Source organism: Natator depressus, chromosome 9 (assembly GCF_965152275.1).
Source record: "Natator depressus isolate rNatDep1 chromosome 9, rNatDep2.hap1, whole genome shotgun sequence".
Classification (NCBI taxonomy): Eukaryota; Metazoa; Chordata; order Testudines; family Cheloniidae; genus Natator; species Natator depressus.
Window position 1 is genome coordinate 27,435,013 of NC_134242.1, and position 23,825 is coordinate 27,458,837.

The following is a 23,825-nucleotide window of genomic DNA, read 5'->3' on the forward strand; positions in this document are numbered from 1 at the left end:
CTGTGAATAATATTTTAAAATTCTGCAAAATTCTACATATTTTCAAAACACACTATAACATCAGTTTCATTTTGGTAATTTATTTCAAAATACCTGCCAGTGCTAGCAAGTATGTCTATAAAAATAGAGCTCACCAACCCCCCTGAAAAAAAAAAAATCAGGATTTTTTTTTTTTTTGGGACAACAGATTCCTTACTAAGCATACTAATACAGAACTTTGGAATAATTTGTTTAAAACTAACTACAATACAGAAATGTATTTCTGGCACTCCAAAGAAGCAGTGCAAAGGCTTGGGGAAGTAAGGGATAACAGAAGAGCTGGGGGAATAGGAAGGAGCCTAGAGTGAAGCTGGCTTTTGTTGGGTGTGAGTGGGAGAAGTATGGAACAGTTTCTTTGGGGGTTTTGGGGGGGGACGGGGACTGTTAGGGAGTTAGTGAGCCTCCCCCGTGCAGACCCTGGCTGACCCCAAGCCTCTCCCATTCAATCAGGCACATCTGCCCCTGGAGCCTCCCTCCAGCAGCCCCATGTGCCCCACTCTGCCGCCTAACCTGGCTCCACAGGCCGGCTGCTGTGTTGAACACATCAAGCTGCTTGCTAGCTGTTACTGCCTGTCAGCTGACTGTTCTGGTGCCACAGTAGCCTCTGGTGGGCGAAAGGTGGAACTGCAGCACTTCTTGGGCAGAAAGTATTTTCTGTGGCGAGGGGGGAGAAGAGAGATGATTCTGCACCAGAAATGAATTCTGCTTGTGCACAGAATTCCCCCAGGAGTAATAACTTAAGTCTCCAACACAACATGCTTAAGGGACATTACACCAGTCAGAATATTGGTCACGACAGTTGTCTCCACTGGCTTCACACAAGCGCTAAGTTCTCCGTCCACTAAGGGAATTATTTGTTGCCCACCTAAGGTCAGAATCCAACCACTTTGCACGTTAAACAGAAGTAATGTTGGCTGACTTAGAACAATGCTTCCTCAGCTCTCGTCCCCTAATGCCCCTACTCCACTTGTGCTACATTGATGACATCTTCATCGTATGGACCCATGGAAAAGAAGCCCTTGAGAAATCCCACCATCAACCTCAGCCGGGACCAGTCCACACAAGGGACCCGCTTCCTGGACACTATAGTGCTAATAAGCGATGGTCACATCACCACCACCCTATACCGGAAACCTACTGACCGCTATACTTACCTACATGCCTCCAGTTTTCATCCAGACCACGCAATCCATTGTCTACAGCCAAGCTCCCCGATACAACCGCATTTGCTCCAACCCCTCAGACACAGAAACACCTACAAGATCTCTATCAAGTGTTCTTACAACTACAATACCCACCTGCTGGAGTGAAGAAACAGACTGACAGAGTCAGAAGAGTATCCAGAAGTCACCTACTACAGGACAGGCCCAACAAAGAAAACAACAGAACTCCACTTGCTGTCACCTTCAGCCCCCAACTAAAACCTCTCCAGAGCATCATCAAGGATCTACAACCTATCCTGAAGGACAATCCCTCACTCTCACAGATCTTGGAGACAGGCCAGTCCTCGCTTACAGACAGCCCCCCAACCTAAAGCAAATACTCACCAGCAACCACACACCAAACAAAAAAAAAAAAAACACTAACCCAGAAACCTATCCTTGCAACAAAGCCCGTTGCCAACTCTGTCCACATATCTATTCGAGGGACACCATCATAGGACCTACTCACATCAGCCACACTATCAGAGGCTTGTTCACCTGCACATCTACCTATGCGATATGTCATGTGCCAGCAATGCCCCTCTGCCATGTACATTGGCCAAACCGGACAGTCTCTAAGCAAAAGAATAAATGGACACAAATCAGATGTCAAGAATTATAAACATTCAAAAACCAGTTGGAGAACACTTCAACATCCCTGGACACTAATTACAGACCTAAAAGTTGCAATTATTCAACAAAAAACGTCAAACAGACTCCAACGAGAAACTGCAGAACCGGAATTAATTTGCAAACTGGACATCATTAAATTAGGCTTGAATAAAGATTGGGAGTGGCTGAGTCATTACACAAACTAAAACTATTTCCCCATGCTAATTTCCCCCCCTACTGTTACTCACACCTTCTTGTCAACTATTTGAAATGGGCCATCCTGATTATCACTACAAAAAGTTTTTTTTTCCCCTTCCTGCTGATAATAGCCCACCTTAATCAATTGGTCTCATTAGAGTTGGTATGGCAACCCCCATTTTTTCATGGTGTGGGGGTGTGGGGGTGTGTGTGTGTGTACACACATATGTATATCTATCTTCCTACTGTATTTTCCACTCCATGCATCTGATGAAGTGGACTTTAGCCCACAAAAGCTTATGCTCAAATAAATTTGTAGTCTCTAAGGTGCCATCCTCGTTCTTTTTGCTGATATAGACTAACCCTGCTACCACTCTGAAATCTGTCACAAATAATAAAGTAACTGAAAGCTAGAGAAAATATTTTAACTGGACGAGTGCTCTGCACACAATATGTATGTAAGGATAACCTTTTCAGGCCCCAAAACCTTTTTTGATATGTTTAAATAAAGGAAGTATTTTGAACCTAAACATTGCCACTTTTTCACAAATGCAAAAAAGGGATTTGTACCTAAAGTGTCACATCAAATAAAAATACAAAGTTACAGTAGAAGTACCGAAGTTTGAAATAAGATGATTAATGTTACTATTATTTCATTTTATTAACAGGCATTTTGGTCAATGTGATTTTAGCCCCAGAAACCACACACTCTTAGTGTGGCCAGACTGCAGTCTTGACTTCAAAGCCCCGCATCAACAGTACATGAGTTAAGTGCCACTTCATATTTACTAGGTGATATCACAGTAGTATGTTTTCAGTTTTCTTTTTAAACCACGCAGTAGTATCTTCACTGTTTTCACACAGAGAAATAGAGCAATGAGTGCACTGGTGTTATTCAGTGCTATGTTCTGTAGTGTACAAATGTGTTGCCAAGCAAACTTTAAAGAATCCAATGAAGCTTTGTGCAAGTTTTGAAGAGATTGTTTCAATAAGTCAAGTGCAAACAAGACAGAATGATGAACTGCTCATCAACATTCAACAAGTGAACACAATTTATACTCTAGAGACCTTGTGAAGCAGAGATCCTGGAACAGGCCAATGCACCACAAGCCTTAAATTATAGATTAATAGATATTATATATCTTACCAGGACTTCAATCTAATGTCTACAAAACCTTAAAGTCAATTAATAATGTGAGAAAGCAAATCTGTTTGCCACTGTTAATGAACAGGTAATACATCTTTGACAAGCCATATCCATAAAACAAATTTGAGTTTACTGCAGTTTCTCACCATGGGTTCAACTGTGACTGGATACAAAAGAGGACCAAGTACAACATATCTCTTCATTTATAGGGATGAAGTTTGTTTCCTCATCAGGGTGCCTTAACTTGAATTGAACAAGCAAAACAGTTACTTGACTTGATTCGTTTCAGAGTAGCAGCCGTGTTAGTCTGTATTCGCAAAAAGAAAAGTAACTTGATTCATTTGTTTTTAACTGCCCACAAATAAAATCCTTACACTGAGGGAAAGTGTAAATGCATATGTTTAAACAGGACATTTTTATAAAAAAAAAATACCAAAAAATTATGGCCAAAAAAGGTCATTGCCAAAATTTCATCCTTTAAAAAACAAAAAGGAATTGTAGGTATTTGCACTAGATTTAGACATCCATATTGTTCTTTTAATAAATATGAGCTACTAGCAATTGCTCTGCATTTAAATCCTTTCAATTTAGGTAGTTTATTTCAGATATGCACAGGAGAAGGAAGAGGAAAACACCTCGTATGATGTTTTCAATTCTGTAAAGTCTAAGAAGATTAACATCTGAGTGACTGAACTGCCTTTGGATTTCTATGATGTACTAGTCTATCCAGTTAGTATCTTGATTTCAAAGGTACTAAATGAAGAAAATGAGCACATTATGTAAATGATGAGACACTGCATGGTGCAAAGCTGTTCATGCATGTATACATTCAATACTTAAGTTGAATTCACATAACTTGTTCAAAGGAATACTTGGTAGAAAGCAGTTGAAGGATTCCTGTGACACTCATCAAATGGAAAGGACAGAGAATGGACACACAGCAACTCAGACAAATATGAAGAATTTTTAGTTTTTCATACTCTTGCATCTTATTTTCTTGTTCTGGATGCTAAACGGAGCATAAGTTTAAAATACATCCCTCTGGACATAGCTTAAGTGTCTAAGGTGTGAATTTTGAGTTGCATTTGCTAAACTTCACTATTATGGTTCAATAGTTGAGAAACACTATCTCATCCCAGCGGTCAAGTGCAATTACCACCATGAAGGAGATGAAGATTAGTTCTGAATCTGTATTTCTCAATATATAATCGAGACTATTCCGAGTTGCTGCTGCCAGAGCATATACGGTACAACAAAAATCCATTAATGAAATAGGTCCCATGTTATGGTGATAATATACAAAACCATCATATTGGTGTGCTATGTACAATTTTGAATCCCTATATCCAAAGATATGCATATTTACAAAAGCTAAAGTACACTAAAACAGCATTCAAAATCCCTACTTCCCACCCCCATCCATAGAAGTGCTACGTCACCTTAAACTCAAGGATTTTACGTGGACCTCTGAACTGTAGGCTAAAGTGTGCTGCAATATATAGGCTGAAAAGGGTAAGGTGAAGCCTTTAGTCTCCAAATCTGGTTCCCTAAATTTTATGATCAGCAAATACAACAAACTCTCACCATTCAGTCTTTATTAAAAAAAGCAAACAAAAAACCACAGTATCTCCACATCTTTGCATGCCACGCCATTCTAATTCCAGACTTCAGGGTGACAGAAGGAATTAGATTCCAAGTCTAACAGTCAGAAAGGGAAAATTGCCTCAGTTAGCAAGCGGTGTATCAGTATATAACCCTAACATTAGTATCAGATACCAAAGAACTATGTTAAGAATTTTAAAGTCACATAACAAGCACTCAAAAATTCAGGTTGTCTGTGCAACCTTAATTTAGTCCTCTTGTGAATATGTACAACACAGTCTTTAAAACAACATATATTCTCCCTTCCCCTCACAAGACTCCTGACTTGGTGCACAGAATGGATGGTGATCACTGAATGGGCCTGTCAATGGAGACGACAGGCCAGCTGATCAAATTTGCAGGTGTAAAGTATTGAGAGGTATCACTTCGTAGAATAGAAACTTGTACTACAGGTTTAGAATTCCTTGGAACAGTACTCTAAGCCCTGGTCTACACTAGGACTTTAGGTCGAATTTAGCAGCGTTAAATCGATGTAAACCTGCACCTGTCCACACAATGAAGCCCTTTATTTCTACTTAAAGGGCTCTTAAAATTGATTTCCTTACTCCACCCCGACAAGTGGATTAGCGCTTAAATCGGCCTTGCCGGGTTGAATTTGGGGTACTGTGGACACAATTCGACGGTATTGGCCTCCGGGAGCTATCCCAGAGTGCTCCATTGTGACTGCTCTGGACAGCACTCTCAACTCAGATGCACGATTGTTTGCCGTTGCTCTGACGCAGGGAGGGGCAACTGACGACACTGCTTACAAGGTTGGCTTACAGAGAGCTAAAATCAACAAAGGGGGTGGCTTTACATCAAGGAGTATTTCAGGAAGGACTTCACGGAGAGTTCCAATAAGAAATGGTGCACCTAAGTTATTGTTCTTATTGGAACAAGCAGGTTAGTCTGGCCTCTGATTGATACATGGCTAGATTTACCTCGCTGCACCTTCTCTGTGAGGGACTGCAGTGTGACCTAGAGGAACGAGTCCCCTAGACGGGGGGCGGCGGGGGGTTTTGCAAATGAGTACAAAACAAATCTGGTCTATTTCTTGTTTTGATACACTCCATCTACCTTTTACATCTCTGGCTGGCAGCAGACGGTGCAGAAGGACTGCATGCCATCCACATCTCATGGCTGCTCGGCAGAAGATGGTACAATAGGACTGCTAGCCATCCACATCTCATGGCTGCTCGGCAGAAGATGATGCAATAGGACTGCTAGCAATCCGTATCACCTGCCTGCTCACCATAAGATGGTTCAATAGGACTGACTGCAGGACTAAAGAGAATGACTTGATCAAGTCACTCCAAATTTAGTCCCTGCGCCCAGGTCTGCCCAGGCGCTCCTGATCGACCTCACACAGGCGACCAGGAGCACCTCGGACATGATGACGGCTACCAGTCCTATTGCACTGTCTGCTGCCACAAGGCAATGGGTTGCTGCTGCTGTGTAGCAATGCAGTACCACGTCTGCCAGCACCCAGGAGACATACGGTGACAGTGAGCTGAGCGGGCTCCATGCTTGCCGTGGTATGGCGTCTGCACAGGTAACTCAGGAAAAAAGGCGCAAAACGATTGTCTGCCCTTGCTTTCACGGAGGGAGGGAGGGAGGGAAGGGGGGGGGGGGACTGACGATATGTACCCAGAACCACCTGCGACAATGTTTTAGCCCCATCAGGCATTGGGATCTCAACCCAGAATTCCAATGGGCAGCGGAGACTGCGGGAACTGTGGGATAACTACCCACAGTGCAACACTCCGGAAGTCGACTCTAGCCCTAGTACTGTGGAAGCACTCCGCCAAGTTAATGCACTTAGAGCATTTTCTGTGGGGACACACACACTCGAATATATAAAACCGATTTCTAAAAAACCGACTTCTATAAATTTGACCTAATTTCGTAGTGTAGACATACCCTAACAATCTTCCTGATGGGAGCTGGGGTTGGTGGATCATCAGTGTAGGTTCCCTTCAAGGGTGCTATCCAAGGACTTGTCTACCCTTTTAATTATCAGGTTTGTTTTTGTGGGGTTTTTTTTAAAAAAAAAAATTTATTTTTATTTGCACAGACATTAATCCCTAGTTTGGGATACCAGCATGAAAGGAGGGTGTGTTGGTATAGCTAATTTCCATGGATTTCTTGAAATAAGTTACTCAATAGAAGCACTCCCTGATTGTGGTACAACTACAACCTCCATAAGGAATTCACTGATTTAATTATATCTGTTTGTCTAAAGTCTTTAGGTACCAGGAACCTATACAAACTGGTTCACCGATAAGAGGTCAATATTAGGCTGCAGAACAGCACTGAAACGTAACCCCTTTCGTAAATCAGTTGTTACAGGCAACTGCATTGAAAACATGTTCTACGGATACTACAATCCACCAGCCATGGAGATGGGGAATTTTACTTAACCTTTCCCTAAATGTACATGGCACAAAAGCTCTTCTAAAGTAATTCAGAGGACCTTTTTTTTTTTTTTTTTTTTTTTTTTTAAACAAACACAAAACCAAAAACAAACAAAATACCTACTTACCCTGGTATATAGCCTTTCCCTTCTGAACTTACCATACTAAAAGTCTCTACAGGATTCCACATGAGAACAGATTAAAGAAAGGTGTTGAATAAATACTTAACGATCAGGAAAGATATCAAATCACAATTGTATGCAAAATAAATCAACTTTTGTGCACACAAGGTAAAATTGTCATTTGATTCCTACAGCAACCTAGAGGATTTACTTGGTGTATTTACTTTTTTTAAAAAAAAGGCCCATACATACTACAGTTCCTGGTCATTATTGGCCAGCATGTGTCATTTATTGCCCCTAGGAGTTTTGAATTTGGCCTGAAAGCTGCTATATCAGAAGTTGTTCATCCAACAAAGTATTGTGTTCTCATATTCGAACATATGCAACCTAAAAAGTTTAGCACAAAGTGTTATGACAAAAAAAACCCTCAACTGGGAAGACAGATAGATGCTTCAAAGATACAAACAATGCCATTTTTAAAATTCTCCATTTTAGATAAGCTATGACAGCTCATGCTGTACAAATGGTAAGTTTTGACAAAGTCTTAAAGCTCTTTTCTGTCTCCCCTATATAACAAGTGCATTAAAAAAAGTGCTAAAAACCCTCTTCCTCAGGAAGTGATTTTAAACAGAGTCACCTACTTACAATCCTGAATGCATATATTTGCAGATATCAAAACCTGCTATTATTAAATATGAAACTTATGGTTTATAACCACAACATGTGTATTTCACAAGCTTCATCTATTTTTAAATTGATAACCTATAAAAGAACAGGACTTTTTAAGGGCATTTTACACAAATTGCAAATATACTGGAAAGCACTTTCCAGTCTTCTTCTGCTATATTCAAGGTAGGTTAGTTTTGGTCTGTTCAAGAGAAAAGAACTAACTTGACAGGAAGAGCTACCCCACAGGAAAAACTAACCCACAAACTGACATAACAAAATGTGTGCCTAATGAACGGGTCTGAACTACTATCACTGTGCAAGTGTATTAGACTGTTGAGCCAGGCAATATAAAAAAGAAGGGGGGGGGGAGAAGAGGAGAGGTTAAGGGGGTGCAGCAGTGGAAAAAAGAGGAAGGTATCTGACTTGGGGAATATCAAGTCTCCCTTTTAAAAAAATCCACCTTTCCCCTATTAGAGATCAGATACAATACTGGGATGGTGTCCAGTGTGAGGTATATCCCAGAGACCACAGCCCAACATAAAAAACTGAGCAAATATAAAGTCCCAGAGGTTTTTGGTCCTGATGTACTCAAACAGAAATACTGAGCCCCCAGATCACATTACTCTGGTAGGTACGCATCCTGATTTTATTTTAAAAAACTGCAGCTGATTGAGGAGGGACTTGTTGAGGCTGAAATGAGGGAGGAAATAAGTTTGGAAGACTGAAGCAGAGGAAGGTACAAGATGAGAGTTTTAGGGTATATCTACATCTGCATTAAAAACTGCAACACTGAGTCTCAGAGCCTGGTCAGCTGAAGAGCTCTACGTAGCTCAAAACCATGTCTCAGCAGCAGCAGATGGTTCAATAAAAGATATTGAACCATCCAACTTATCTCTCTTCTTAAAAGGAATGAGAATTATTTAAACAATAAGCTGAATTCACCAGCAAGAATAGCTTGCAATTATTCAGGTCAGTAGCCATGGGCTGAGAAGACCACCCTTGTTACATAAGGCCTTCAGGTGGCACACTGGGCCTCCCTGGATTAGCTCCTACACCAAGTACTTGGTCATGGGTCAGCTAAGATTACAGTGAAATCTAGGATGACAGAAGTATGTTTACTAGCCTAATATCTGAGCTCTTTCTCCATTCCTCTTTTTCAAGTCAATATTTCATTCTTTATCTATTTGATTCACGGACTGCAATGTGAAACCTACTTTCTTTTTACAAAGTTCCAAACTTATCAAAACAGTAGAACAGACTGCAAAGAGGGTAAATGGGATGGGCTAGAGGAGAAAGCTGAACAGAACTGAAGGAGCAAATGAAGATTTAATAAAGTTCCTGCATTTTGTGTTTTGGTATTTCCACTTTTCATTAGGAGAAATCAGTTACATATCCTATTAAGCCAGGACCTTAAACCCATCCTGCTCAGAGTACTTGCCTTGGAACACCCAACAGGAGTTCAGAGTCTTGCAAACTTCTTATTCTTATAGCAGTGTTCTGGTTTAGTATGACCATTGGTCAAACTAGGCCATGATGAGCAGGAGTTTTGCAACTGAGTTTATTGGGAGCAGAACAGAGCCCTTAAAGTTATCCATACAAGAGGATCGTACTGTTTTTGTAGAAGTTTCAACTGGAAAAAATATTATATTGCTTTGTAACAAAATCTCAGATAGTTCTGATACAGATCAAACCATAAAAAAAGCCCCCCCAAATAATTCAATAAAGCTTATATTTAAAGAGACTTACCCCTCCTAGGACCCCTCCAATTTTTCTAGGGACAAAGTGTCTCCCCAATTAGCAGGGGAGTGCCAGCAGCACTAGTACCTGGGGCAGTAGTGGCTGCCTCAGAAAGAGGAGAAGGAAGTACTTTGACTGGATAAAAGGGGCTTCATTCAGAGAACTGGAGAAGGAAATAAGCAAAGGGCAGGATGAACTCTGATGTTAGGAGCTCTGGGTACTTACTATAGTAGGAAGCTGGCTCGGTTCCCCAAGGGCCCCATTGCTTCCCATCGCACCCCACAATCAGAACTGAGCTACCCTGTACAATTCTCATCACCTCGTAGCAGATTTAATTCTGTTTTTGATGGAAATTGTCCAGCCCTACCAGCAGCCTGTACCTTTCTCCTGAATCTCAAAGAAACGGGTTGGAGAAGAAACAAGTTTCCATCCTGAGAAGGGATCACATAACCACTAAGCAGGGATTAAAATCAAACAAACAGTCTGGCTCATGTGTGCAGCACGAGGAAGTTCAGTGAAAGCCAGCTTCACTGGCCTTCCAGTTTGGCCCCTTGAGATGCTGGCATCAGCTCTTCCATTTCCCTTATCTATTTTGGAGTTGAGTCACTTATTTCAACTTCCAACATTTATCAACTTCCAGTAGGGGAAGGGGGTAAAGAAGAAGAGAAGCTTCTTTAAATTGGGAAGGAACCCTTTGAGACCAAGACAGGGTAAATCATCATGTCAGTCTTTGTCTATTATTCCATGGATACTCACTTTTCCAGATGGAGGAGGACATCCAAGGATATAATTACAGAAGAATAAGCTGTGAAAAACCATCTGTCTCACATTAAGTTAAAAATCACTTGTGGCAAGTACTGCAACAGAGCTGTTTACACCAGAATCTAAGAAGATCTCCTTCAGGAGGGGAAATGATCTTGCTTATGTGCATTACATGCACAAAGAGACAACTATCCCTTCTGCTTCCACCTCCACCCCCAAAAAAATTCTGCACACAATACTGATAAATAGAACAAATATTCTGGCTTGCACGTGAGCTTTAATTGTATCGAAGCCTGAAGCTTTGTTTTGGTTACAGAATGGATGCAGGAAGTCAACAAGACCAGATAAACTGTCCCAGTACATAGCTCTGCTAATTGCTACCATCACTAGATTGACAGAGCTGGACTGAAATAGTATCAACTAAGAGCAAAGTTAAAATTCATTGCTGTTTATTCCTATGGCTACAATGTATAGATCTAGGCCTCAGACTATCAACTGGCTGTAGAAAGTCCATTTTTTAAGAACTGGGAAAATTTGTTGTTAGTTGAATTCCATTAAGTGTCTGAAAACCCTGAACAAGAAGTCTTGTCACTTCACAAAGTGAGGGAATTTCAGTCAACTGCCATTTGTAACAATCCTTAACTGTAGTTCTCACTTCTGCCTCTTAGAATCCTGTCAAACATACTGCAGATAGTAAGTAGTGCAAAGTACTTGCTTTTATATCTGAAGGAAAAAAGAACAAAACAAAAACCAAACACAAGGGACAGGCATTTTGAAATGGTTTACTTAAGCCAACAGTTGGCTAGCTCCCTCAGTTTGCCAATTTGAAAGAGTAAGAGTTTAAACATCATTTTGCTGTAAATTTCTATATCTGGTGGTTCAATGTCTTCTCATGTCAATATACAAAAAAAAGCACTCATTTGTAGACAGGGTAGTAAGTATAGTCCAAGGGTACATCAGTAACATGAGGTACAAGAAAAATAAATATGTAACTTGAAAATTGATTACTATAATTCTTAGAATATTTGATTTGTGTTTCAGTAATATGGGATTTAGGACTTCAAACCCACTGACCTATACTTAAAGGATACTCTGCCATTATGTCTGCTGCAGTCAAAACCTCATATCAACACAAGGTACGAAGAGCTGGCATTAAAGGTATTTATAAGTGCATTGTGCAAAGCAATTTAAATAACTAGTCTACTGAAAGGGAATCATTTTTCAATTACAGGAGTGAGGGAAATTTACTGGACAATCCAAATAGTCAATAAATCCAGATGTGGTCTCATTCTTTTTAATTCTCAGTGAAAGAAGTTGAACTGTTAAAGTTTTCTGCTGAAGCTCATATTAAGGCAACAGGAAAATACTCTTAGGATTTGTTATTCCTCTTTTTTGCTCTACTAATTTAGTCCTCAGTTAACATTAGAAGTGGGAAGAACAACAAGAAAATCAGGACTGCTGGAGCTTCCATTTTGTTTACTATCTTGCTTGTGCAGAAGTATGCAACAACTCATACAGTAGCTGATAAATGCTGCATAAACTGCTTTTGTATAAAACTATGTGAAAACAATTTATGAGTATTTATTCAAATAAAAATGTAAGCTTTGCATTTTTTTTTTGCCAGAGTTATAGCAAATGAATTTACCTGCAGAGGTGTTCATAGGGTTAACATCAGACACTATTTGGAGAAAATCAAATTTCAACTTATATTAGCATAGCTAGTGTTAACAAGAGCAGCACTGTGCTCCACCTACTGTCAGTTGTCCACATCTCTTAAGAGGCAACCAGAGCTTAAAACACAGCACCTTATGCAGATAAAGATCAGATTGTGGACTACCGTTTTTCCATTCCACCCCTCTCCCCCCTCACTTCTTCCTGAGGCTGGGGAGACAGGACTTGTGTGTTTCTGCTGGACTCCACCTGTGCTTAAATTCACAACCATTACTGTGAAGCATGTCAGACTCTCTCTGATAGTTAGCTGCTACCACATACAGTAAGAGAAGTACAATCCTCTATCATTGATCAGTTTAACATTTCTCGTATCTCCTCCTCAGTTACACTTGCAATATGAAAGTGTTCTCAAATCAAGGAGTAAGGACAGAATGGATGCAATTAGTTTACAGTAACTTCAGAGACTTGAGTGGTGGTGAATTCCTTCCCAACCTCTACTAAGGGAAAATATGGAATTCTTTTGACAAACAACAATTAGACTGTTGGTGGTTGTTCTCAACACTGGTCTTTCATACAGTGATAGAATGATGAGCAAACAGCCAGACTTACTGGCCTACTGTTAGGTTGGCATAGTTGATATACATAGCAAAGCGTACCATTCCTTCAATCATATTTCTGAGCTCATGAAGAATACAGATTTGATGAAAGTGGAAGTTCTCGTTACACCAAAGAACTTTTATAGAACAGGGAGTGAAAATACAGCCTTACACGGCACCTCAACAGTTATCACTCTAAACTTGGGAGAGCCATCTCTGGGAGATAACAGTTCACTCTTAACTGAAAGCATTTACCTCTACTCATAACTGTCAGCTAGGATGCCAACTGCAGTAGTTTGTCATCAAGATTTATCCAACACAACTACAAAATGGTCACACTTCATAGTGTTTGCATGATGCCTGCTGCAATTTGTGTGCGCGCGCACATTTTTAAAAGAACTGTTTTCTATTTATTTGGAAGAGATCCCTAAAATTTCTTATAGCTAATGCTTGCTGACATATACAATAAGCACAGACAACTCTGATATGCTGACAAATAGCAAAAACTCGTTATTCAGTTCCACGAATGTCAAGATTGGAAATTGCTATCTGAAGCACCAACTGAAAATTTACATACACAGTATTCATATCATAAATGAAAGATTAAAAAAAACAAAAAAACCCCACACACCAACATATTTAGTAGGGAACATCAAATTGTTTCTCTTCACTACAATGGCACCTGTGGTCACAAGAGATTCTGCAGTACTTCTCATAAAAATGAAACTCAGCGTCTGGGCTAAATTCCAATTCTGGTAGTTGGATTCTGACTGGAGAATGTAGGCAGGCAGTCATTTTTTTAATTATATATCTTCACTTCCTCTCCTAAAAACACTTAAGCATTACTTCTGCAAACAGATTATTAGAGAGAATAAGGAAAGAAATAGCTAAAGTAGCTATCTATGGAGTACTGTAGAACTTATTGGGATGAAAGAAGCTTGATAAACCTACAGTATTTGATCAGAAGAATCTAGAAGGGAAAGCCAGGGGGGGGGGGAAAAAAAAAAAAAGCGCGCGCATCCCTTAGGGACGCCATCAATAACAATTTTTTATTTTTCTGTCTGTTACAGCTAAAGACTTCAGTGAAAAGTCTAAAAGAGGATTTAATTGTTTACTTTCTTCATTTGACAGCACCTTTGTCCACTTTCCCCACTGCTCAAGAGACCCTCATAAAACAAGGGAGCAAAGACCATTACAAAGTATATATGCATTTTAAAGAGTTCTCAGGACACTTCAAACACTATGCCGTGGAAAACTGAGACTTAAAGTTAGCCAATTTTAAAAAGTATTCAGGTCCACAATTTCCTTTTAAAAAGATTTGTAAATCATGACTGCATCTCATTTTTGAAGGAAATGTTACTGAAAGTTACTTTTAAATTGGTTGTATAATCTTATTTTATCTAAAAGAAATTCATGTATTCATTGGTGCTGACCTCATACAATTTGAAATAAAGATGTGTTAGCATCTGTATGCCATTTGGTATGGCTGATTTTTGTTCACTGAATTTTAGTTCTATTTTAACTGTGCTTTTCAAAATCTATTTTCATCATGGAGACAGGAGGAGGAACACTGATCTACTTGAAGACACTCATCGCTTGAAGCAGGGACTTGCCCATATTTGGTTTTTGCATACACCTATAGATATTCCTTCAGCTCTACTTAGGTGAGATCCTCTGATTTGAGAGACTGAAAACATTAAGCTCTGCAGCTGTGGTGGAGTTAGAGAAGTCCTAGTAGACTTAAGAACAAAGAGAAAAGAGGGACAGTATTCAACAACAGTACAATTCAAGCACTGTCTATTGGTATCTATTTGCATAATCCTTTATGTATTACTCAGGGTGCATATTATATGCTCTATTCCAAAAGAAAAATAAAAGACCCTTATCAAAGTTATGTTAATGCCAATGCAAGATTTTGTTCTTATACTATGAATGAGGCCTCAAGAGCTCAGTTTTACTAATTATAATACTTTATTAGCAACAATTAGCACGCTATACAAATAAGCCATTTAACTAAATAGAGAGATATACTCCATGAAGAGTCCTTACAATCAGGTTTTCAACAGTCTAGCTGCTGTAGCTGACAGTTCACAATTGCAACCATTCATTAGAGTTCCTGGAATGTAGCCTGTGCCGTTCACATTGGTCAGCTATCTCTGGAAAATGATCTGTACTCCGCTCCTTTTCCAACATGCCTGGTAATATTTTGCTCCAGAAGTCTGCCAAACATGTAGGAGGTTTGAACAAGCTCTCTCAATAATGTATTCTTTTAAGAGTGGCAACATATTTTTTCAAGTGCCAAAACACAGTCTTAAGCTAGCATGTAAATTTGGACCCAACAGACAGCTTCATGATTTGAGTATTCACCTTTCCGCACTTCTACCAAAACAAGACATTATATTTCAGAAGTCCAATTAAATTGGACTGTTTCAGTAGATTATTAAGATCTGCAACTTCATTTCACCAAGAACTTTAATTTGTACTATTTTTAAAAATTAAACATGAAAGACCAGCTAGAATTTTCTTTTTAAATTTTGACATTTTCTTCATTTCCCCAACATATGTGGTAATTTCAACACTTAGATCTAGCATACTGACTAAATGTACTATTTCCTCCATCCTCAAATATCGTTGCATTTTATTCAGTCCACTGACTTAATTTGGAGAAGGGAACCAAAACTGTTTGTTATGCAAGTTATGAGAAGTATCTGCAGTCTAAAGCATTTTCCCCTCTCTTTGTAAAAGCATCTGCTAAAATCAGTAAGGTTTTTTGTTTTTTAAATCTTTGTTGCATACCAACATTTCTCTATCCCTCGCTCCTGACATTTGAGCTTTACTGACTAATCATTTCCTCATTATTCACTGGGACAACAGTAGGACTAGCTACAATTGGTTTTTTCAAAATCTTGTAAAAGAAAACACAATATATTAAGTAAGGGTTACCAAAAAACAGATCCAAACTACAGGCTGCTTGCCACCTTACAAGAAACATTTTAGATCTGGTGTATATAGTCCATCAGTAACAATACACCTTAAGACACAGTTTCATACTGTCTGCACAGATGCTACCTCACTCTGCATACAAATTAAAGTTTGTATGAATCCTATCCATCCCATTTTAACTTTAAAAACAGTTACTCACTACATTTAAATATGTAACAGCTTACAAAATAAACAGAAACCCTGTATATGCAGAGCTACGTATGAACCATTGAAAGACCAACATTTGAGATTCTTTTAAAAAGTTACCTATATAATGAGTTTATTCTTTTGTCAAACTACAAGTGCTGTAATTTAATCAGAGGTATCAAACATCCAACCATTTGATGTATTTACATGAACCATAATGATCAAATGATACGAAAATTAAATGTTCATTTTTAGAAGTTTCTAGCCCTTATGGTTGCAAAGAAAAATCCTTCAAATGCTGCACTGTGCCAAGTGTAAACTAATAGTGTTAGCTTCCTGAGTCTGCAGGCAGCCTGAAACAATGATTCAAAGTGTAAACGCTAAAAACTCTATTAATTTCAATCACACTGTCAACTCTAAGCCCAATTATGACATTTCAAGGTCAAACTATTTCATTGCTGATCATTTTAGCAGTAAAATGGGTGCAAGTGAAGCCCACAGTAGGTTGGAATTTAAGTTCCTGAAAAGGAAAAACTGAACCAAGAAAACAGAGGAAAACATTCAAAACAGAAAGAAAGAGAAAGGAAGAAGAAAAATGGCAGTGGTCCTGAAAGAGAACATGGTTTTCCTACTAAGTGATAACGAATGCAATAAGAAGGTACTCAACAAATAGCTAAGCATTGGTTTACTACACAAGGGCCATTCATATTTTCCCCTGGACTTTTTCTGTAGTGTGAGGGAAGCAGGCTGTCCTAAATTTATACTCTAGCCCATGTACCATGATTTAAATGGAAATCTGGCCCCCTCCACTGAATGACTGACACCAGCGTTAGACTATATAACACCCCAAGCCTAATTCTCTCTGCCATGCAGTCTCCACTGTAGTCCATTGTACTATACTGTGTTAACTGAAGGCAGATTTTGGCCCTCCAAAATTTAAACTTTACATTTAAAAAAATCTGAGTTGTTACAAAAAGACTGCTCGGAAAAAAAGGGGTCCATCTGCGTCTAGCTTGCTGACTGTCCTAGGCGACCTGTAAATAGGGTTAAGATTCACAAGAAATGCTCCACTGGCAAGGATAAAGGCATTCAACATAAAGTTTACCTCTTTTAGGTCCCCTGAATTCAGTCTTCTCCTGTTAATATTGCCCCAACATACAAAATGCTTGTGAATGTACATTCATGGAAGCCCACTGAAGCACGGAACTGGCCTACTTGGGACAAGAGTGAACTGTATTCAGTTAAAGGCACCCTGTCAACTTCAGATCTTATCAATTACCTGGAATTACTTCCATTTTTGTATTATATGCGACTTCCACACACCCCCCTCCCCACTTCCCCAGCAACTTCTTCCTTCCCTCCTCCCATTAATATTTTCCTAGTTAAAAAAAAAAAAAGTTTCTCTTCTGTGTTGCTGCATGAAAGACCCACACAAACAGGGAAAGCATCTGCACAGGAGAAACAGTAACATTATCTGTACAAAGAGTGCTGTGAAACAAAGCAAACAAGTCCTGTTCAGTTATGGCATTTGTACACAAAGACAGACTGTCAACTTAGATCACATTTGTCTTGTGCTTTCTTATGTGAACTGTATAAGATTTTGCAAGTTATTTAATTTCTTAGGCCTCAAGCATGCAAACTGTCCCATATGGACTGACTCCTACACAGAGCCCCACTGAAATCTCTACCTGTGCATAACAGCTTGAAGGAATGGGGTCTTTGCTTATAGGGTTCAAAAAGGCTTTAAATACCCACGCAATGAAGTACATCCAGTACTTTACCCTCACTAAAAGCTAGCCTCAAATTTCATAGGTTTCCTTGGTTAGTGCAATGTCATGGACGCTGAATATACTTTCATGTCACACCATGCAGAAATAAAAGATTGAGAAATATAGGCTCCTTAAGAGAAGCACAGAAATTGGGGTACTCAGCATAGAAACTAACACAGGAAAAGAGGATGTTTAGAATATAACTGCCAGTTCCTAGTTCTTATTTGCAGATTTACTTTTAGATGGGAATAACTAAAAGTTTCTGAACAAAGTATTTCTCCCTTAAAAACAAAATCTTTTGAAAAAAGGTACAGATAACAAGATAGTACTAATGCAATGAAGACCGTTAAGCACTCCTACAGACATTCCCAAAGAAGTTATGACATGAGGCAAGGAAGTTGAAGAGGCAGAAAAGGCATCCTGTAAGATTTCACTGTAGCAAAAGTGCTAAGGGAATATCCACAACAAATGTGATGTCTTTTGGAAGTGTGGAAGCTATTTTGAGCTTTATGGTAGTCACTACAGTGATTTATAATAAAGTTAATCTTTTAAGGTAACAGACTTCCAAAGATCTGATAACTTTTAGTGTTTATCAACAAACAGTCAGCAGTTCATAGTTTTGATAATGACTATAAGAATTTGTTCTACTTGTCATCAAACCCCCAAGCCCATTATACTGTGATTACACAGTATAATCAGATTGTGCCTGGAGGAGTGTTCAGATTTTGTACCAGCATATTTCACAGTTAATAACCTGATGCTGAAACCCCTCCCCTTTAAAAAAAAAAAAACTGGAAATCAGTGTTTTGGATTAAGCTCTTATGGATTTTAAAGCTATACCTTATAAGAGAGCTGCTGAAATTATGCTCTACCTTCCCACACATGAGAGCAAGTTTTTACTAGTACTACTCTGCACAAGCCAGATTTTTACATGTCAAAGCTTGGTACTTCTTTCTAGATGTGTGAACTGTCACATGACATGTCTTTGAATGAGAATATTTTTCATTTTGAAATGGTTATTCTGGTTCCCTAAAGAACGATAGGCATATTATACACATTTCTGTCTTCTTGTTCATAATAATCTGAACTGTAACAATGTATTTAGCGCCCTTTACATCACAAGGTTGCCCCACCAAGATCATTTTCAACCCTTAACACACTCCTTTCCCTGAAAGCCTCCTTCAAATTCAGGCATATTTGATTAGTTTAGGTCACAGAACTTTACCCATCCAGCAAAACCTACAGCATAGGTTTTTAGTTTTTTTTAAAATATGTACACTTTAAGGAATCTTAAGTCTATCTACATCAGAGGAAAAATAAAGAAAAAACCCAACACTTTGCAACTCACACAAATCAATTGATAGTATGCTCTCACTGTACCCTTTACTAAAGTTGATAAAATCTGACCGTTCCAGTCAATACTGCCTAACAAAATGATTCTCCATTATTGATTAAGTTAATGTCCACGAGGGGATAAGAGATTCCCTAAGAATGGTTATTCTAAAAGTAGAGGGAGGGTCACTTTTGTTCAAGTCACTGGACCACTATATAAAATAAATCCGAAAAAGCTTAAATTATGCTAATATATACAAGTATTTTCCTAATTTATACTGCTATTGAACTTGATTTTTATGATCTTTGCAATCAGGGAAGATGGTTAATGCTAGTTCTCTTCAAATTAACCAAAACACACCACACATTGGGTGGTCTCTGGAGTACAGTGGTTTTGTTCTTGTTTTTTTAAACTACTACAATATAGCAATTAAGCCATTTTCTCCCACCTATTAGCAGTTGACAGCTTTGAAATGCATTCAAAGAGATGGGCTAAGAACTACTTCCTCATATATACACACACACACATATACACACACACACACACTTGTTACCTGCCAACTACATGTAAGAGAACAAGTAGTTACATGAATTTTTAAAGTTATAATAAAATAGTTCATACCTGTCTTCATCACCATCAACAGGAATAGATATGCCAAATACAGAGCTCGCAAGACTGTTCATAGGAGTAGTTGCAGGTAAGTGAAGAGGATTCGTTAGAGTGTCCGGAATGGGAGGCTTCACAAGAGGCTTACTTTCAGCAATGAGAGAAAGTGGTGGCTGAGGTAGGGGTTCTGATTTTCTTCTAGTATCATCAATCTGGCCTACTAAAGGTTGAGTCTGACTCTGAAACTGTCCAAGGTTGGATTGTGGCAGATTTGTAAGTACGTTAGTTGTGCCTTGCATTAGTGAAAGTCCAACATGTTGTTGAACCACACTGGTACTCCTACTGACAGATGTATGGCTGGTCAGCTGTGACTGAACTAAACTAACAGGGACATTTGGCATAGTAACAGAAGTGGTAGACACACTAGGCACACTTGTACCGGGCACAACTGCAGGCACATTCTGAACTCCAGACACTATAGCATGAGGAGCACTAGGCATTCCAGACACTTGACTACTTCCACCCATTTGATGCGGAGTCATGGATTTCTGTTGCACAACCCCTGTATGCCCAATGCTTTGCTGCACCACACCTCCTGGTTGCGGTATGACAGTCTGACTAGGTGGGGTCTGGCCACTCTGCATCAATCCTGATCCCTGTCCCACTGCTTCACTAGGCTGTGGTGAAACTCCCATCATCGGTGCTCCAACAGGTGAAGGATTCTGGCCAGCCACCTGGCCCACAGGAAGGCTGGAAGCCCCAGTACTTGGAACAGAGCTTGTAGTAGCTTGTTGAATAGTTCCTTGACTCTGCATAACTGTCATGTGTTGCATGTATTCTGTCTGGCCAGAAGCTTGTGTTGGCAGTAGATGCACTGGTGGAATTTGGGGCTGAGGATAAGCAAATTGCTGAGGTTGAGTCACTGGTACATTTGCTTGCTGTACCTGCTGCTGTGACATGGGCATGGTCTGCTGGGCTACTGTTACATTCGGAGGTGGCATACCCTTCCCGTTAGGTCCCCCCTGTACAACAACACTTTGTGCATTTACCTGTGACTGGGTTTGCTGCGGCAGCACCACAGTCTGCTGACTTGTTACTGTAGCTCCAGAATACATTGGCTGAGCAGTACTTTGAGGAATGGCCCCGCCTATGGGCTGCTGCAGCTGCTGTTGCTGCCCAATGACAAAATTAGGTTGCTGTAAAGAGGGCTGGTTCATTTTCTCCGCCTGGAGCAGCTGTGACACAGCAGTAAGGGAGCTGTCAGCTAGGGACTCTGGGCCCTGTGCCGACGCTGGCACCGCTGACATTACCATGGAGCCCCCCGTGGCACCCAAGCCACTGTCTCTTTCCTGAGCAGCCTGCTCAAAGGTGCTGCTATGTCTAATGCAATCCCCAGTCCTCGCCAGGACGCCACTACTGTCCGAGTCCCGGTCGTAATATTCCATACACGTCCATCGTCCCCGCCTATAGGGCTCCCCTGTACCGTGATCCAGCTTGATCACCCTGAAGCGTGAACTGCATGCGGCCGCAGTCGTCTGAGGCATGGTCCCGGGAGCGGAAATCTGAGCACTGCTGCCTCCTGCCGCCGCGGAGGGGACTTGGACAGCAGCCACTTGGGGCACCGCGGTGCTTTTGGGCATGGCCCCCCCGTTAGCAGCAGTCGGCGGAGGCGCAGCCGCAGCCCCCGCTGCCGCAGCCGCCAGCTGCCCATCCAGGAGAAGGTTAGGGGAGACAGCACCAGGAGTTTCGGCGTCACCCACGTTGTTGAGGGTCTCCTCGGAGGAGCTCCTTTCGCAGACATCCTCCGGGCCGTAGTCCGTGGCCCGTGACACATCGAAGATCTCGGAGGAGACATCCTCGGTGCGGGACTCGTCTGGGTCGTCCAGGCTCTCCGTGTCCTCAGTGATGCTGCTGGCCACCTGGGCCGTGGTCACGCTTGTGATCTGGAAGCAGCTCTTCTTCTTGGCCGGCATCTTGGACATGGTGCCTCCTTGGGGAGGGAGTTCTGCCAGCGCGGGTGAAGCTGTCTGCACCCCGGGGAAAAGGCAGAGTCCGAGCCCGTCCGAGGGAGAGGCGAAGGTTGTCACGATCAGTTGGCCGAGACCCAAACGCTATTATACATCCTCTGGCTCCCTCCTCAAGCGTCTGGATCAGCCACAGAGCCCCAAGCTCACCGGGCACCACACCGGGCTGGTGGTCGGCTGGGCTCCTCCTCTTCCTCCCCCTTCCACACAGCTACGGGCCCCTCAGCAAGCCTCCTCCCTCTCGCCGGACAGAGGACTGTGGTGACCGGGCTCCGGGCCTCCGCTTTCCCCTCTTGAAGGCAAGCGGCCTCCTCGGCCTCGCAGTGCGGCCGCAGCGGCAGTACCAGGCGAAGCTCTCCAGCAGGCTTCCTGCTCCTCGCAGCGCGCCGGGGTGGCGGCGTCCGGCAGCCCCAGGGCTCCTGGGCGGGCGAGCAGGCCGCTCGTGTGAGAGCCAGTCAGTCCCTGAGCGAAGAGGAACCACGGCAGTGGCGGCCGGGTGAGGCCAGGCCCCCTGGCTCCCCCGCCCGCCCCGTCTCTTGTAGTCTCTACCTGGAGATCAGCACCAGGCGCATCTTGGTAGGAACGAGCCCGCGCGCAGCGACCCCAGACAGTCCCAGAGGCGACAGCCGAGACACCGTCCCCGAGGCTCCGCGAAACGACGGGAGCAACCCCCGGCCCGCAGGCGGGGCGGGGTATCGAGCAGCGTTGGGCCCAGCCCCCGCTCGGTGCGCTCCGCACTCAGGCACCGAGGGAGCTCAAATTCAAACTGCTCGCTCCCCTCTCTCAAGATGGGGCTCAAATTGTACGCAATGCATTGTGGGAAGAGCGATGACACTCACGCCCCTCTCCCAATCCAGCACCGTGCTGACATCGACCCCTTAGACCCGCCCCCTGCCCACGCACTGACGGACATTCGTTCCCAGGCAGAACGCAGGGTGGACCTAGGGCTGAGCTGGGCTGGGCTACCACGTAGGGGTGAAAACTCCTCCTCAGAGCGTCGTATTAACCGTTTGGAATGTTCCATCGCCTGGCGTCCCCCGCCCGCACGGGTGTGGTACCGCCCTGAGGTGAAAGGGGTGAGCGCCCGCCTGCATGTTTAGGGTTGTGTGTTCACGGGGGGATATGTCCCTTCCCCGTCCCCAAACGGGGCCCCGGGTTCAGTATGGGGGAATCTGCTCCCTCCGCCCCCCACGGGCCACGCATTCAGTACGGCGCTACGCCCCCTCCCCCCCACGGGGCCCAGTGTTCAGTAGGGAGATACGCCCCTTCCCCGCACGCACGGGCCTCGGGAGCGGCTCGGCGGATACTCCCCCTCCCCCGCCTGGGGCCAAGTACCGGGCATACGCCCCTTTCCCCCACGAGGCCCCGGCGGCAGTAGGGCGGCACGCCCCCTTTTCTCTCCCCCCTTTTCTCGCTTTCCCGGCGGCCTGTGGAGCGGTACTGGGATGCGCCCCCTCCCCACACGCGGCGCCGTGTTGAGTACGGACGTACGCCACTTCCCACCACGGCGAGACGCCCCCTCCCCTTCTGCCCACAGGGCCCCCGTTTCATTATGGGTCTAGGACCCCGTCTTTAATTTGGGGGTACACTCCCTTCCCCCACAGGGCCCCATGTTCAGTACGGGGATGCCCCCATTTTCCTGCAAGGCCTCTTGTTCAGTATGGGACTGTGTCCCCCGCATTACTCTATGTAAAGTTGGGGATATGGTCTGCCTCGCCCAGGGCCCTGTGTACAATCTAGGGAGACATCCACTACTCCTCGCAGGTCCTTGTGTTGAATATTGCGATATGTGCTCCTTCCACACTATAGACCCCATGTTCAGTATGGAGATACACCCTTTGCCCCCACAGCAACCCCCAGTTCAATAAGCAGCTGTGCCCCCCCATCTACTCCTTCATGATCAATAGAGGGATATGCCCCCCTTCAAAGGGATCATATTTAGGCACCTGAAGATAAGCAGAATTATTTTCTGAAGTGCTGAGTTTAGAGTACCCACAAATTCTGTGACAGTCCATGGGAGCTGCATGTTCTCAGCACCTTTAAAAATCAGGGACTTATGTTAGGGTGCCTAAATATGGACGTAAAGGTTGAGCCTCAGGCACTTATATTAGAGCTCTGAACTCCGTTTTTATGGTTTTAAAATTGTGTATAAGT

The 23,825-nt window shown here is 42.3% G+C and overlaps 1 protein-coding gene across 1 annotated transcript in view; it reads right to left on the reverse strand.

Annotated features, from left to right (window-relative positions):
- TSC22D2 (TSC22 domain family member 2) overlaps positions 1-22,478 on the reverse strand; it is a 35,255-nt gene extending 12,777 nt beyond the window's left edge. The window contains exon 1 of the mRNA XM_074963779.1: positions 19,663-22,478. Coding sequence (XP_074819880.1) covers positions 19,663-21,629 — 1,967 coding nt within the window. The 5' untranslated portion in view covers positions 21,630-22,478. The remainder of the gene's footprint in view (positions 1-19,662) is intronic.
- Positions 22,479-23,825: the final 1,347 nt, after the last annotated feature.